At 30.5% G+C, this 12659-nt stretch overlaps 1 protein-coding gene across 1 annotated transcript in view; it reads left to right on the top strand.

Moving 5' to 3' along the window:
• The window catches only part of LOC130896375 (roundabout homolog 1-like), an 84521-nt gene that overhangs the window by 2018 nt on the left and 69844 nt on the right, over window positions 1-12659 (top strand). Inside the window, exon 2 of the mRNA XM_057804404.1 lies at window positions 8336-8560. Coding sequence (XP_057660387.1) covers window positions 8500-8560 — 61 coding nt within the window. The 5' untranslated portion in view covers window positions 8336-8499. The remainder of the gene's footprint in view (window positions 1-8335; window positions 8561-12659) is intronic.

Here is a 12659-nt window from a genome sequence, read left to right on the forward strand (position 1 = left end):
AAAAATTAGTTAAATTTCATTTAATATACTTATTGTATAACAAAATTGATATAAATGATATTTAAAAATATATAAGCGTGTTTAATATTATAAATTAAAGGTTTTTTTTTATTTTTAATGGTTAGAAATCATCTACTTGTAGTATTCTATCCCCTGTAAACTAAAAATTAGTTAAATTACATTTAATATACTTATTTTATAACAAAATTGATAAAAATGATATTTAAAAATATATAAGCGTGTTTAATATTATAAATTAAAGTTTTTTCTTTATTTTTAAGGGCTAGAAATCATCTATTTGAAGTCTTTCATCCCCTGTTAACTGAAAATTGGTTAAATTTCGTTTACTATACTTTTTTACAACAAAATTGTTATAAATGACATTTAAAAATATATAAGCGTGTTTAATATTATAAATTAAATTTTTTTTTTATTTTCAAGGGCTAAAAATCATCTGTTTGTATTAATCCATCCCCTGTAAACTAAAAATTAGTTAAATTTCGTTTAATATACTTATTTTATAACAAAATTGATATAAATGATATTTAAAAATATATAAGCGTGTTTAATATTATAAATGAAATTTTTTTTATTTTTAAGGGCTAAAAATCATCTATTTGTAGTATTCCATCCCCTGTAAACTAAAAATTAGTTAAATTTCGTTTAATATACTTGTTTTATAACAAAATTGATATAAATGATATTTAAAAATATTTAAGCGTATTTAATATTATAAATTAAAGGTTTTTTTATTTTTAATGGTTAGAAATCATCTACTTGTAGTATTCCATCCCCTGTGACTAAAAATTAATTAAATTTCATTTAATATACTTATTTTATAACAAAATTGATATAAATGATATTGAAAAATGTATAAGCGTGTTTAATATTATAAATTAGAGGTTTTTTTATTTTTAATGGTAAGAAATCATCTACTTGTAGTATTCCATCCCCTGTGACTAAAAATTAGTTAAATTTCATTTAATATACTTATTTTATAACAAAATTGATATAAATGATATTTAAAAATATATAAGCGTATTTAATATTATAAATTAAAGGTTTTTTTATTTTTAATGGTTAGAAATCATCTACTTGTAGTATTCCATCCCCTGTAAACTAAAAATTAGTTAAATTTCGTTTAATATACTTGTTTTATAACAAAATTGATATAAATGATATTTAAAAATATTTAAGCGTATTTAATATTATAAATTAAAGGTTTTTTTATTTTTAATGGTTAGAAATCATCTACTTGTAGTATTCCATCCCCTGTGACTAAAAATTAATTAAATTTCATTTAATATACTTATTTTATAACAAAATTGATATAAATGATATTGAAAAATATATAAGCGTGTTTAATATTATAAATTAGAGGTTTTTTTATTTTTAATGGTAAGAAATCATCTACTTGTAGTATTCCATCCCCTGTGACTAAAAATTAGTTAAATTTCATTTAATATACTTATTTTATAACAAAATTGATATAAATGATATTTAAAAATATATAAGCGTATTTAATATTATAAATTAAAGGTTTTTTTATTTTTAATGGTTAGAAATCATCTATTTGAAGTCTTTCATCCCCTGTTAACTGAAAATTGGTTAAATTTCGTTTTATATAGTTGTTTTATAACAAAATTTATATAAATGATATTTAAAAATATATAAGCGTGTTTAATATTATAAATTAAGGGTTTGTTTTTAATGAACACATGCATCTATGATCGGAAATCGATCATGTGACTCCAAATGACATATTACTGGGTTGCTAATAAAATTGATCTGAGGCGATTATGACGACTTGTCGTTTGACATCTACTAACCCAAATCATAAACTCGACATTTCTGCTGTTAACCTTGAAATTTTGTTATTCTATTTGGAGTATGTATTGCTTTTTGTTTTCGTAATATTTTCATGTTTTTATTTTGAAAAATAACGAACAATCAAAGCCGAAAGACCACCATGAACAAATAAACAGAAAAAGACATAACCTCAGCATTAAACTGTCACGTCAAAATCACGTGACAAACGTAAACGTATATAATTGGTTCTTTTACGAAATCGATTCGGCAGTAATGTCCTGAGTATTTAAGCGTTCAAAAATGGCCGCGAAACCGTCGAGAATTAGCAGCATTATCGTAAAATCAATCGTCCACGTAAAAAAAAACGGCGCGATGGATTTCCAAACTGAGCAAAAACTCATTGGAAGTTGATATCAGTTTTCTGAGACGAAGAGGGATGATATTTTAATTACAGATGAATCATGGGTTTACTAATTCAATCCCTAAAACAAGGTAACGTCTAAAGATTGATTCAAGAAGGAAAAAGGGTAAGATTATGTGTAATATATTCTGGAAGTGCTGTACGCCGACTGCTCACGCACTCAACATTCCATAAATAGCGATCTTCTAAAAACTATTTTATCACTATAAATGCAAGTATCTTCTTCAGTATCATCTTCAGCATCTTCTTCTTCTTATCCATTTCTAAGATCTCATGATCTCTAAGTTTTCCAGGATGCTTTCTATCAGTTCCTGGGAGGTTCCTATCCATCCATGTCTTAGGTGTTCGTCCGGGTTCTCTTTTCTATATTCTCTTTTCCCTTCAGCATCTCACGCTGGATTAAATATCAGAGCTGGGGATGAGAGATACCAGAACATCCTCCCTACAGTCCGGACTTATCACCTTGTGCTAAGAAATATTTGGACTACTAAAAGTAGCTCTTGGAGGTCGATAATTCAACATCGACGAAGAGGTCCGAATTCTTCGATACGGGCATCAAAAAGTTTCCGAATTTTTTAATAATTTTAGATTTAATCAATATCTAAAAGTAGAACCTTAACTACAAATTAGACCTTTTTAACACGTAGAACGTTTTCAATTCAATTTATCATAGTGTAATATATATATATATATATATATATATATATATATATATATATATATATATATATATATATATATATATATATATATATTACAAGGGTAGTTTCATATTTTCGCTGTTTAAAACTAAAAAAGTTTTTACAAATAAACTATTTATCAAAAAACGTTATTGCTTAACTACAAGAAAGAATATCGATTGTTAATTAAACTTTTATCGTTCAAATTCAGTTGTAGACCGCAGAATCTTCAATAAATTATTTTATTTGTTACGAAGCCAAGAAATACCAGCTGCTATTATATCTAGAAATCTATAAGGGCGTCTCCTATTCTAACAATAACAACTAGATTTAATTAAACTTCTATTTATCAGTTGTTAGAATACAATTAATCATTTAATATTTATAGGGATTCGTCCTATATTGCCGATTTTTACGAGGTACAATCAAAAATTACTTTACTTCAACAACTCTCATCATCCCATTTCTAGATTCAATAAATGAACTTCAATATACACAGAAATATATACAAAACGAATTCGCGCGTGCTGTATCTCTAAGAACAGCATAGCTCCGTTGGATCTAAACGTACAAGATCTCGAGAAAGAGTTAGAGTTAGTTTGGATTCGTGTTAGTTGGTTCTTCTTAAAACGTGTACCAAGTATATAAGAGACGATTAACATATTTGAATATAAAAAAATCATCTGATATTTTTGCTTCTTTCTCGATCTAGTAGTAGTGATTTTCCCTAGATTCGCTTGAGGATTTACCTTTCTGTGATTTCCGAAAATTGTTTGGTTTCTGATATATCTGGTTTTATTTCTAATACAAATAAGTCCGATTGTTGCCTTGTAAATTCATGTTTCAGGTGTTTACTTTTCAATACTACGTTCTAAAGACATTCCGCGACCTTGGACTACGTTGTAAAGACATTCTGCGACTTTGCATTACGTTCTAAAGACATTCCGCGACCTTGAACTAAGTTCTAAAGACATCCACGACCTTGGACTACGTTTTAAAGAAATCCGCGACTTTGAATTACGTTCTAAATACATTCCGCGATATTGGATTACGTTCTAAAACATTCCGCGACCTTGGACTAAGTTCTAAAGACATCCGCGATCTTGAACTAAGTTCTAAAGATATCCGCGACCTTGAGTTACGTTCTAAAGAAATTCTGCGACTCTGTATTACGTTCTAAAGAGATTCCGCGACCTTGGACTACGTTGTAAAGACATCCTTTACCTTGGACTACGTTCTTCAAACATTATGCGATATTGGACTACGTTCTAAAGACATTCCGCGACTTTGTATCACGTAATCAAGACATTCCGCGATATTGAACTTCGTTCTAAAGACATTCCGCTACCTTGGACTACGTTTTAAAGACTTTCCGCGACCTTGGACCACGTTTTAAAGACATTTCGCGATATTGGACTACGTTCTAAAGACATTCCGCGACCTTGAACTTCGTTCTAAAGACATTCCGCTACCTTGGACTACGTTTTAAAGACTTTCCGCGACCTTGGACCACGTTTTAAAGACATTTCGCGATATTGGACTACGTTCTAAAGACATTCCGCGACCTTGGACTAAGTTCTAAAGACATCCGCGACCTTGAACTACGTTATAAAGACATTTCGTGACCTTGGACTAAGTTCTTAAGACATCCGCGACCTTGGACTACGTTCTAAAGACATTCCACTACCTTGGACTACGTTTTAAAGACTTTCCGCAACCTTGGACTACGTTTTAAAGACATTCCGCGATATTGAACGACGTTCTAAAGACATTCCGCTACCCTGGACTACGCTTTAAAGACTTTCCGTGACCTTGAATTACGTTATAACGACATTCCGCTACCGTGGACTACGCTTTAAAAACTTTCCGCGACCTTGGACTACGTTCTTAAGACATTCCGCTACCTTGGACTACGTTTTAAAGACTTTCCGCGATCTTGTATTACGTTTTAAAGAGATTCCGCGACCCTGAACTACGTTTTAATGACATTCTGCGAACTTGGTTTTTGGATGTTCTGTCAAAATTATAATAATTACAACCAAATATTTTTTCTTTAATTTCTTATTTCTTAGACCTTTCGATACGTTTCTAAATCTTCTTGATTTTGGTGTCTGCTGTTTCAAAATTAGTTTTTTTAAACAATTTTTGAAAGATAGATAAAAATTGAAGTTTTCACTTTTAAAAAAACTAATTTTCAAATAGAAGAGACCTAAAATCAAGATTTAGAAACATAAACAAATATTTTCTCAATATATACAGCGTGCTTAAATGAATCTTAATTTGGTATTTACAAAGATATATCAATAAAAATTATCCCTCAACTTCCCTAACCACAATTTATATTATTTTCAGGTGAAATCGTATTTTTTTTAAACGAAACGTCACCCCAGACGTACATCGTCGCATTATTATCCACATGGACGTATCCGGACGGTCATATTTCTGGTTTTGCGGTAATCGAAGTATCATCAGGATTTACGATTTACCCCTATTCACCCCCCAACGAGACAAACATCAAAATCCCTTGCGAATACCACACGGGACAATCGTAGAATTTCAACGGGGGTCGAATTGAATTAATCGAATTATTTTCGCATTTAATTTCAGTAATTTTAAAATGGCGGTTCAGTTTATAAAATGGCTAACGTTTAACTTTCCATTTAACTAATAGTCCAGTCATCAGGTACATTTTTTTAATGTATCTCTAATTGTTGAAATAAAACTTCTTCTTTTTTTCTCTGTTATAGCCAAATTTTCCTGGGCGTTTCTCTTCTTCTGTTCTTATATCTTTTAGCTTCTGTCATTTTTTTCGTTGAGTTTTGTGGTGTGGGTACCAATTCAAATATCTTCTAACTACATTGGTTCCAATTCTCTTTTTTGGTGTTTTACCACATTTTTGCATTTCTTGATATTTATTTCCATTCTCATACGAGGACGATCCCAAAAGTAACTGAGATGACGACTTCAGAAATGTCGAAGAAAATCCACTAGGAAGTACTGGATGATCGTCGACTTGAAGTCCAAAATTAATGACTCAAAGTTTGAGTTGCTACCTCATGCATCATCCTATTCACCAGATTCAGCCCCAATAGATTATTTTTCATTGAAAAGGGTATAGAACTTATTGAAGCTGAAAGGAAATTACGTTAAAAAATTAATACATTTTTGTGTTTTTTATTGCTGGAATACCTAAAAACGATCAATATTTATGCAAAATTTTTCTACCCGGGCTTTTTTGAAAGGGCTCTTGAATTGTCCACAAAAATGTCATCAATTTCAAGTTTTTTAGCTTAAAAGGCGATAATTCAAACCCTATTAAGTTTGTAGATGTCATTAAAATACACTTAACCTCAAAAAACATTTGATGTACTCGAATTAATCACCCCAATGATTTGTGAGATACAAGTTTTTCATAAAAATGTTCATCCCCTAAAAGAACCTGCTTGCAGTTCTAAAGTCGATTTTCGCGCAGGGTGGACTTTAAACGTTAATTTTACAACCTAGGGTAAAACTCGAGATTGAACTGAAGTTTGACTGTGATTGGAACTCTAGTTTAAACCAAAACATTTTTCTGTCAGTTGTCAAAAATATTTCTGATATTTGTTTTTTTTATTTAAACGATCTTGCAATTGATATGAGTTTTTTTTCTTATTCTTATGAAAAAATACGAAAAAACAAACATATCTAGAAAATAAATACTATATGTACACTTGGATAGAAAAGGAAACACATAGGGGGGAGTTGGGAAGTGAATTTAATAAGAAAAATAAGAAAAACGATTATATTTTTAATAGAACTATGATAAATTTTAAAAATGTGGTACATTTTAGTCTGAAATGAATAATTTTTTGTTTTTTCGGAGTTTCAAGAAGTTTCGCATCCTTCTTCATGGTAAATAGGCCAGGTATTCAAGCATTTACCCGAATTTAATGCAGCACCGATTTATTTGAAATTTTATATAAAGTTTTTATATTAAGTTATAAAATAGTTGAAGTTAAAAATAATTGCATTGAAACTAATGCCCTATCAATGAAAATCAAAATTAAACTTATTCCTTGTTCCAAATACTTTATTTGGATGTTATTTACAAAATCTGAAAGTTTGGCTGATTAGAAACGCATAATTTTGAAGAAAATGAGCATTAAATATTTTTTTTTCTGATTTTTAAAAAAATAAAATTTTTTTCCTTTTTTTTTCTACAACTATAAGAGATACAAAAACAAGTAAAAAGTCAAATTAAAGCATTTTTCTTTTTTTATTTTTTTTTGTAGCATAAAAATTGACGGAGTTATAACCAAATTAATATGTCACGAGGATTATCCACAGCCCTTTGGCCCTTTATTAATAAAATGTGGAGGTTTTCAAGCCCTAAAAATTACCTTCAAAATGGTTTTTTGTAGGATGTTATAGCTTTAAAATCAATGGAGTTACAAAAAAAATAAGAATTTCAAATTTTTTTTGTGAATTATATGAAATGAATAAGTTTCAAATTTTGATGCACAGATTTTTTCTGTTGATGCTAATTTGCCTGTAGGTAGATTCGTGAGTATCAAGAGATGATCTGATGATATAATCTTGATAAAGGGGTGGTTTTTAAGGGATGTCGGGGTGTAGAGAATGAAAAATCACGTTGCATTTGGAAAATATACTCGAATACCGAAAGAATTCAAAATCAAAATATTAACAGTCATAAAAAAATTTTCTTTTTATTTTTTATCAAAGGGGTGGTTCTTAAGGGTTGACAGGGTATAGACAATTAAAAATTACTTCAAGTAGAGATGAGAAATACCAAAAAGAATGCAAAATCTAAAAGTTGGCAGTCGTTAGATTTATTTTTATTTCATTCTCTGCAAAGGGGTAGTTTTTAAGGGTTGAATAATATAAATTAATAACCAATTAAACATTATTAATGAATTTTTCACAGTAAAAATGAAATTGCAACATTTTAAATCGTTATAAGATATTTTCCTATATTATTTTCATGATAACGGTAGTTTATAAAGATTTTTAAGGGTGGATACTTCCAAATATATAAATTTTCTATTATACAATATGTTAAAATTTTTATGCTGCATAAACGAATTGAACTTGAATTGAAAAAAAGGAGGAAAAACTATAATATCGTTATTGTTCAATAAGGGGTGGTTTTCACCTCTTAAAAACAGTTTATACACCTTACGATCATATAGATCTCGATATTGAGGGTAAAATGAGCTTAATTCTAAATTTTCACGAAAATCGGAGCTACATTAAAGAATTCGGAGGCTTGACAACATTTCAAACTTGAATGCCTGCACTAAAACTTAAGTTTAAACTACCCCCACACCGCCATTATAGTTTGTCAATAACGCCACCTATGAAACGTGAAAAAAAGCTTAATCGTCGACTGTTCAATGGACTATAATTTTTTCTTTGTTTCTTTCAGATCTGGATACTAAAACAAACAAATGAAGCTTGAAAACAAATAAACCTCTCGATTAAATTAATTATAACAAAAAAAGTTTTAAATAAATGAAGTGCACGTCGTTTTGTGTATAAACCAAAATGTGTTGGGGGTGTTGTTAAAGCCACCGAGGTTCGAATTCAAAGATGGATTGGTCAGCTATTATCCGAGGGATAATTTTCTGGATGAGTTTTCATATAACCGAAGGCAAGTAAAAAAACTGATTTAACATTAACGAAACTTCTCAATATTTCGAACAACACAAAACCAGTTTGTAAAACGGTACGTATATACAGGGTGTTCCATGACTTGGGCTCATGTCTCATAGTTAATAATTCAATAATTTTACAATCGTTCAATGTTTTAAATTAAATTTATGTATACCGTTCGCCATAACGAAACATTCTAAGAAAAAAATTATCATAAATTGTAATTATTTTCATTGAATAATTACATTTTTTTTTCAGAATGCTTGACTGGGCGCTGGGTTTGTTTTGTCCCAGTTCAATTGTATCAATTAACTATTTAAAAAAAATTACGATTTAACACCATATTAAACGTTTTTCGGGAGTTATCTCTTGAACAAGTTAAATTCTGTATTGAATAGACTTTCTCTACGTTTTATAGCCCTGAATTAACCGTCTCCGAGCTCGGTTTAATCAAAATACTGACAATCCACGGATGAATATCTATCAAATATATTTCAACAATAATTTATAGTTTTAACGCATACGCATATAAATTTTTGGATCTTCCTAATCGGAGGTGTTGACGCCGTGAATTTTTTCCCATTAAAATGTCAAAATGACGAATTTATAACCGACTATACGAATTATGAGAATTTTACTGTGTTTTAAATATAATTTTTTTATTTTACTATACCACAAATCACTTATCTAAATTCACGAATCTGTAAACAAATCGCATACCACTTGAATTAGTACGTTCGCAATTAAAAATGTCAAATTTTATAATGGCAATGTCAAATTTGACATACCCTCGTATGATATCATCAATTCCAATGTCAAAATCTTCCTACTTTTGTTTAGTAAATTATTATTAAACAACAAATAAACAACATTTTTTCAAATATTTACTCGAAAAGCCGCATTTCCAGAAATCTGTAAATATATAAAAAAATAGGTAACTTCATGACCGATCGATTTATTTGTTTCGTTATAATTAAAAATTCAATTTGTAGAACAAACATAGATGGCGCGCAGCATATTTATATCGTATTAATTAATTTGCAACATTGCCAAATGTAACATTTCGACTTTAGACATGGAAACATTTAAAATTGTTATACCAATCTATGTGATGAATTTCGTTCGAAATTATAAACAACTTTGTGTCTGGATGATTTGTATAGGCGTTTTAACTATATTTAGAAGAAGATATCATGATATTTTCGAGTAAACCAGATGATCATTAATTTCTGACGGTAACCGTCGCAGTTACAACCGTTTAATGACATTTTTAGACCAAATAACAATTTATTATTCTTTTCAAGACCGAACATCCCTTCTTATCAATATTGTTTCGACAAATGATCATTTTTTAAAGTCATTTCATCTACTAGCACGAAATAAGTTATTGTTTCAATCGAAAATGGGTTTGGTCACTTAGATATGAGGTTATGAGATGATTGGATCCTTTCAAATGCGACTTGGAACAGATAGAAGGCGATTTACCACAGCTCCTGATGACTGATGATTGTATCAACAACTTCAATATCATTTAAGTGTAATTACAGCTCCAAATCATTGACAAATAAGTTTGTAGCAATTATAAGTTCATGTGATAGTAGCCACCATATAATCCTGAATTAAAACAATAGATAGGTAATGGAAATGGACTTGAAAAGATCGTGCAGAAGATCCAGAACAAAATGAAGATATACGTCAAAGAACAGATCGATTATAGACGATTTCGGGAAGAATACAGACTAAGCAACTGCTCTGGTAAAAACATGTGATGACGATGAACAAAACAGGTGGCTGAGAAGACAATCACAGATTATAAGGAAACGAGGAAGATCATCGAGGACTTGGAGGGAAGGAATTGAAGAAAATATGTTAGAGGGTATTCAAAATAATAGATAATTTTCGTTATCAGTTTTATTCGAGACTCGAAATCGATTTGGCTACTGTTCAATTTAATTCACGTACGGTTCGTAAATACGATTTGTCCTATGCGAATTGGGCGCTTAGTGATTCGCGTTGAAAATTATTATACCACAAAGACGCATAACTTCAATATTGTACAAACATTCAGTGAAAATATACAGGGTACAACAAGAATGAGGGTGAAACTGATACAACTGATTTGTTTATCCTTGTTTTCTTAGAAAGTTTAAAATACGGGATGAGTTTACCTACCAGAGGTGATTCCTGTTAGTATTCGTAGGTAATTTTCACTTTTTTCAGGAGAATTTTCAATTATTTTGTAGTTAATGCTATATAAGATCCCATGAAGGATTTGTCTGCATCTGCTTTAGCGATTTTGTCAACCTCCACTCCGATGGTTCAAAGAATCCATTGCAGCGTTATTTTTCATGTCAAATTCGTTTAGCATTTCTATATAAATTTGGATTTTGTAACTCAAACTTCCAATTTCTATTTGGCTATCATTGACATAATGATTTTTTGTTTGCGTTTGTATTTAAACTGAAATTCCGTTTGCTAAATGAATGGACTATAACTAACTGGAAACTAACTCCGAAGTTCGTTGCTTTGACCAGTAACCATATGCAAATGTAGTCAGACACGGAGGTATTTGTCATAACCTCAATTCTGGATCGAAATGTCTTCAGCTATACGACAAATTTGAACTTACTTCTATTTACTACAAAACAAATAAAAACTTTTCGAAATTGTACATTTTCTTCATCATTTTTGAGCGACCTTTACAAGATTATTTAAAATGATTTCGTATTATAGAAGATATTTTGAATTAGAACCATAAAAAACCTTGCGCGCTTCTTAAAACTCTCCCCGTATCATCAATTACCATAATTAAAAGCGTATTTTATCAAAAACTTCATCGAACTCACATTAAATTCCAGAAACCAATAAAATATTACTTCTAATATCAATATGGATGAATTTTAAATAACGATAAAATATTTTGAACAATATCTTTCATCTTTTTAAATTAATCTGCAACTTTCAAGCTTGCAACAACCTTTTAAAAATCCTTGTTCAGCTGGATGATGATCTCAAAATCTATTTCAAACACTACATCCAAGAGGTTTGGAGCAATATATGAAGACTATTCCAGAAGTTTGGACTATGAAGATGTTTCCATTGAGTGTGGATGATGATGATGATGAATGACGGATGAAACTTGGGTTCATCTCTTCACATTTCAACCAAAAGAACGTTCAAAACAATGGACTGAAAGAGGAGAAATGACTCCAAAGAAGACAAAGACCGTTCCATCTGCAGACAAAGTCATGGCGTCGATTATGTTGACTATGAAAATGTTACCGTTGATTGTGGATGATGAAGATGGATGATGGATGAAACTTGGGTTCATCTCTTCACATTTCAACCAAAAGAACGTTCAAAACAATGGACTGAAAGGGGAGAAATGACTCCAAAGAAGACAAAGACCGTTCCATCTGCAGACAAAGTCATGGCGTCTACTATGTTGACTATGAAGATGTTTTCGTTGAATGTGGATGATGATGATGGATGAAACGTGGGGTCATTCTTCACATTTCAACAAAAAGAACGTTCTAAACAAGGAAGAAATGACTCCAAAGAAGACAAAGACTGTTCCATCTACAGACAAAGTCATGGCGTCGATTATGTTGACTATGAAGTTGTTTCCGTTGAATGTGGATGATGGATGAAACTTGAGTTCATCTCTTCATATTTCAACCAAAAGAACGTTCAAAACAAAGGACTGAAAAGGGTGAATCATCTCAAATTAATACAAAGATCGTTCCACCTGCAGGAGTCGTTTTTTTGGTATCCAAGTGGTATAATTTTCATCGATTATCTTGAATCAGAAGAAATTACCAACGGCAAGTATTTTACGATTTTATTGCATCGTTTGATCGATGAAATCTACGCATTTGACTAAGAAAAAACTGTTGTTTCATGAAAATGAATTGCTACCTCATGCATCGTATTTACCGGATTTATCCCCCTCGCATTAATTTCTTTTTCCGGACTAACTAAATACTAAAGAAAATTCAACCTTGTGGTGTATGAATATTATCAATGTCGCGTAAACCTCCCCGGGTAAGTTGAATAGTGTCGTAAAAATAAAATGCGTGAGGGGCGGCGCTCGGAAA

Source organism: Diorhabda carinulata, chromosome 7 (assembly GCF_026250575.1).
Source record: "Diorhabda carinulata isolate Delta chromosome 7, icDioCari1.1, whole genome shotgun sequence".
NCBI classification, from domain to species: Eukaryota; Metazoa; Arthropoda; class Insecta; order Coleoptera; family Chrysomelidae; genus Diorhabda; species Diorhabda carinulata.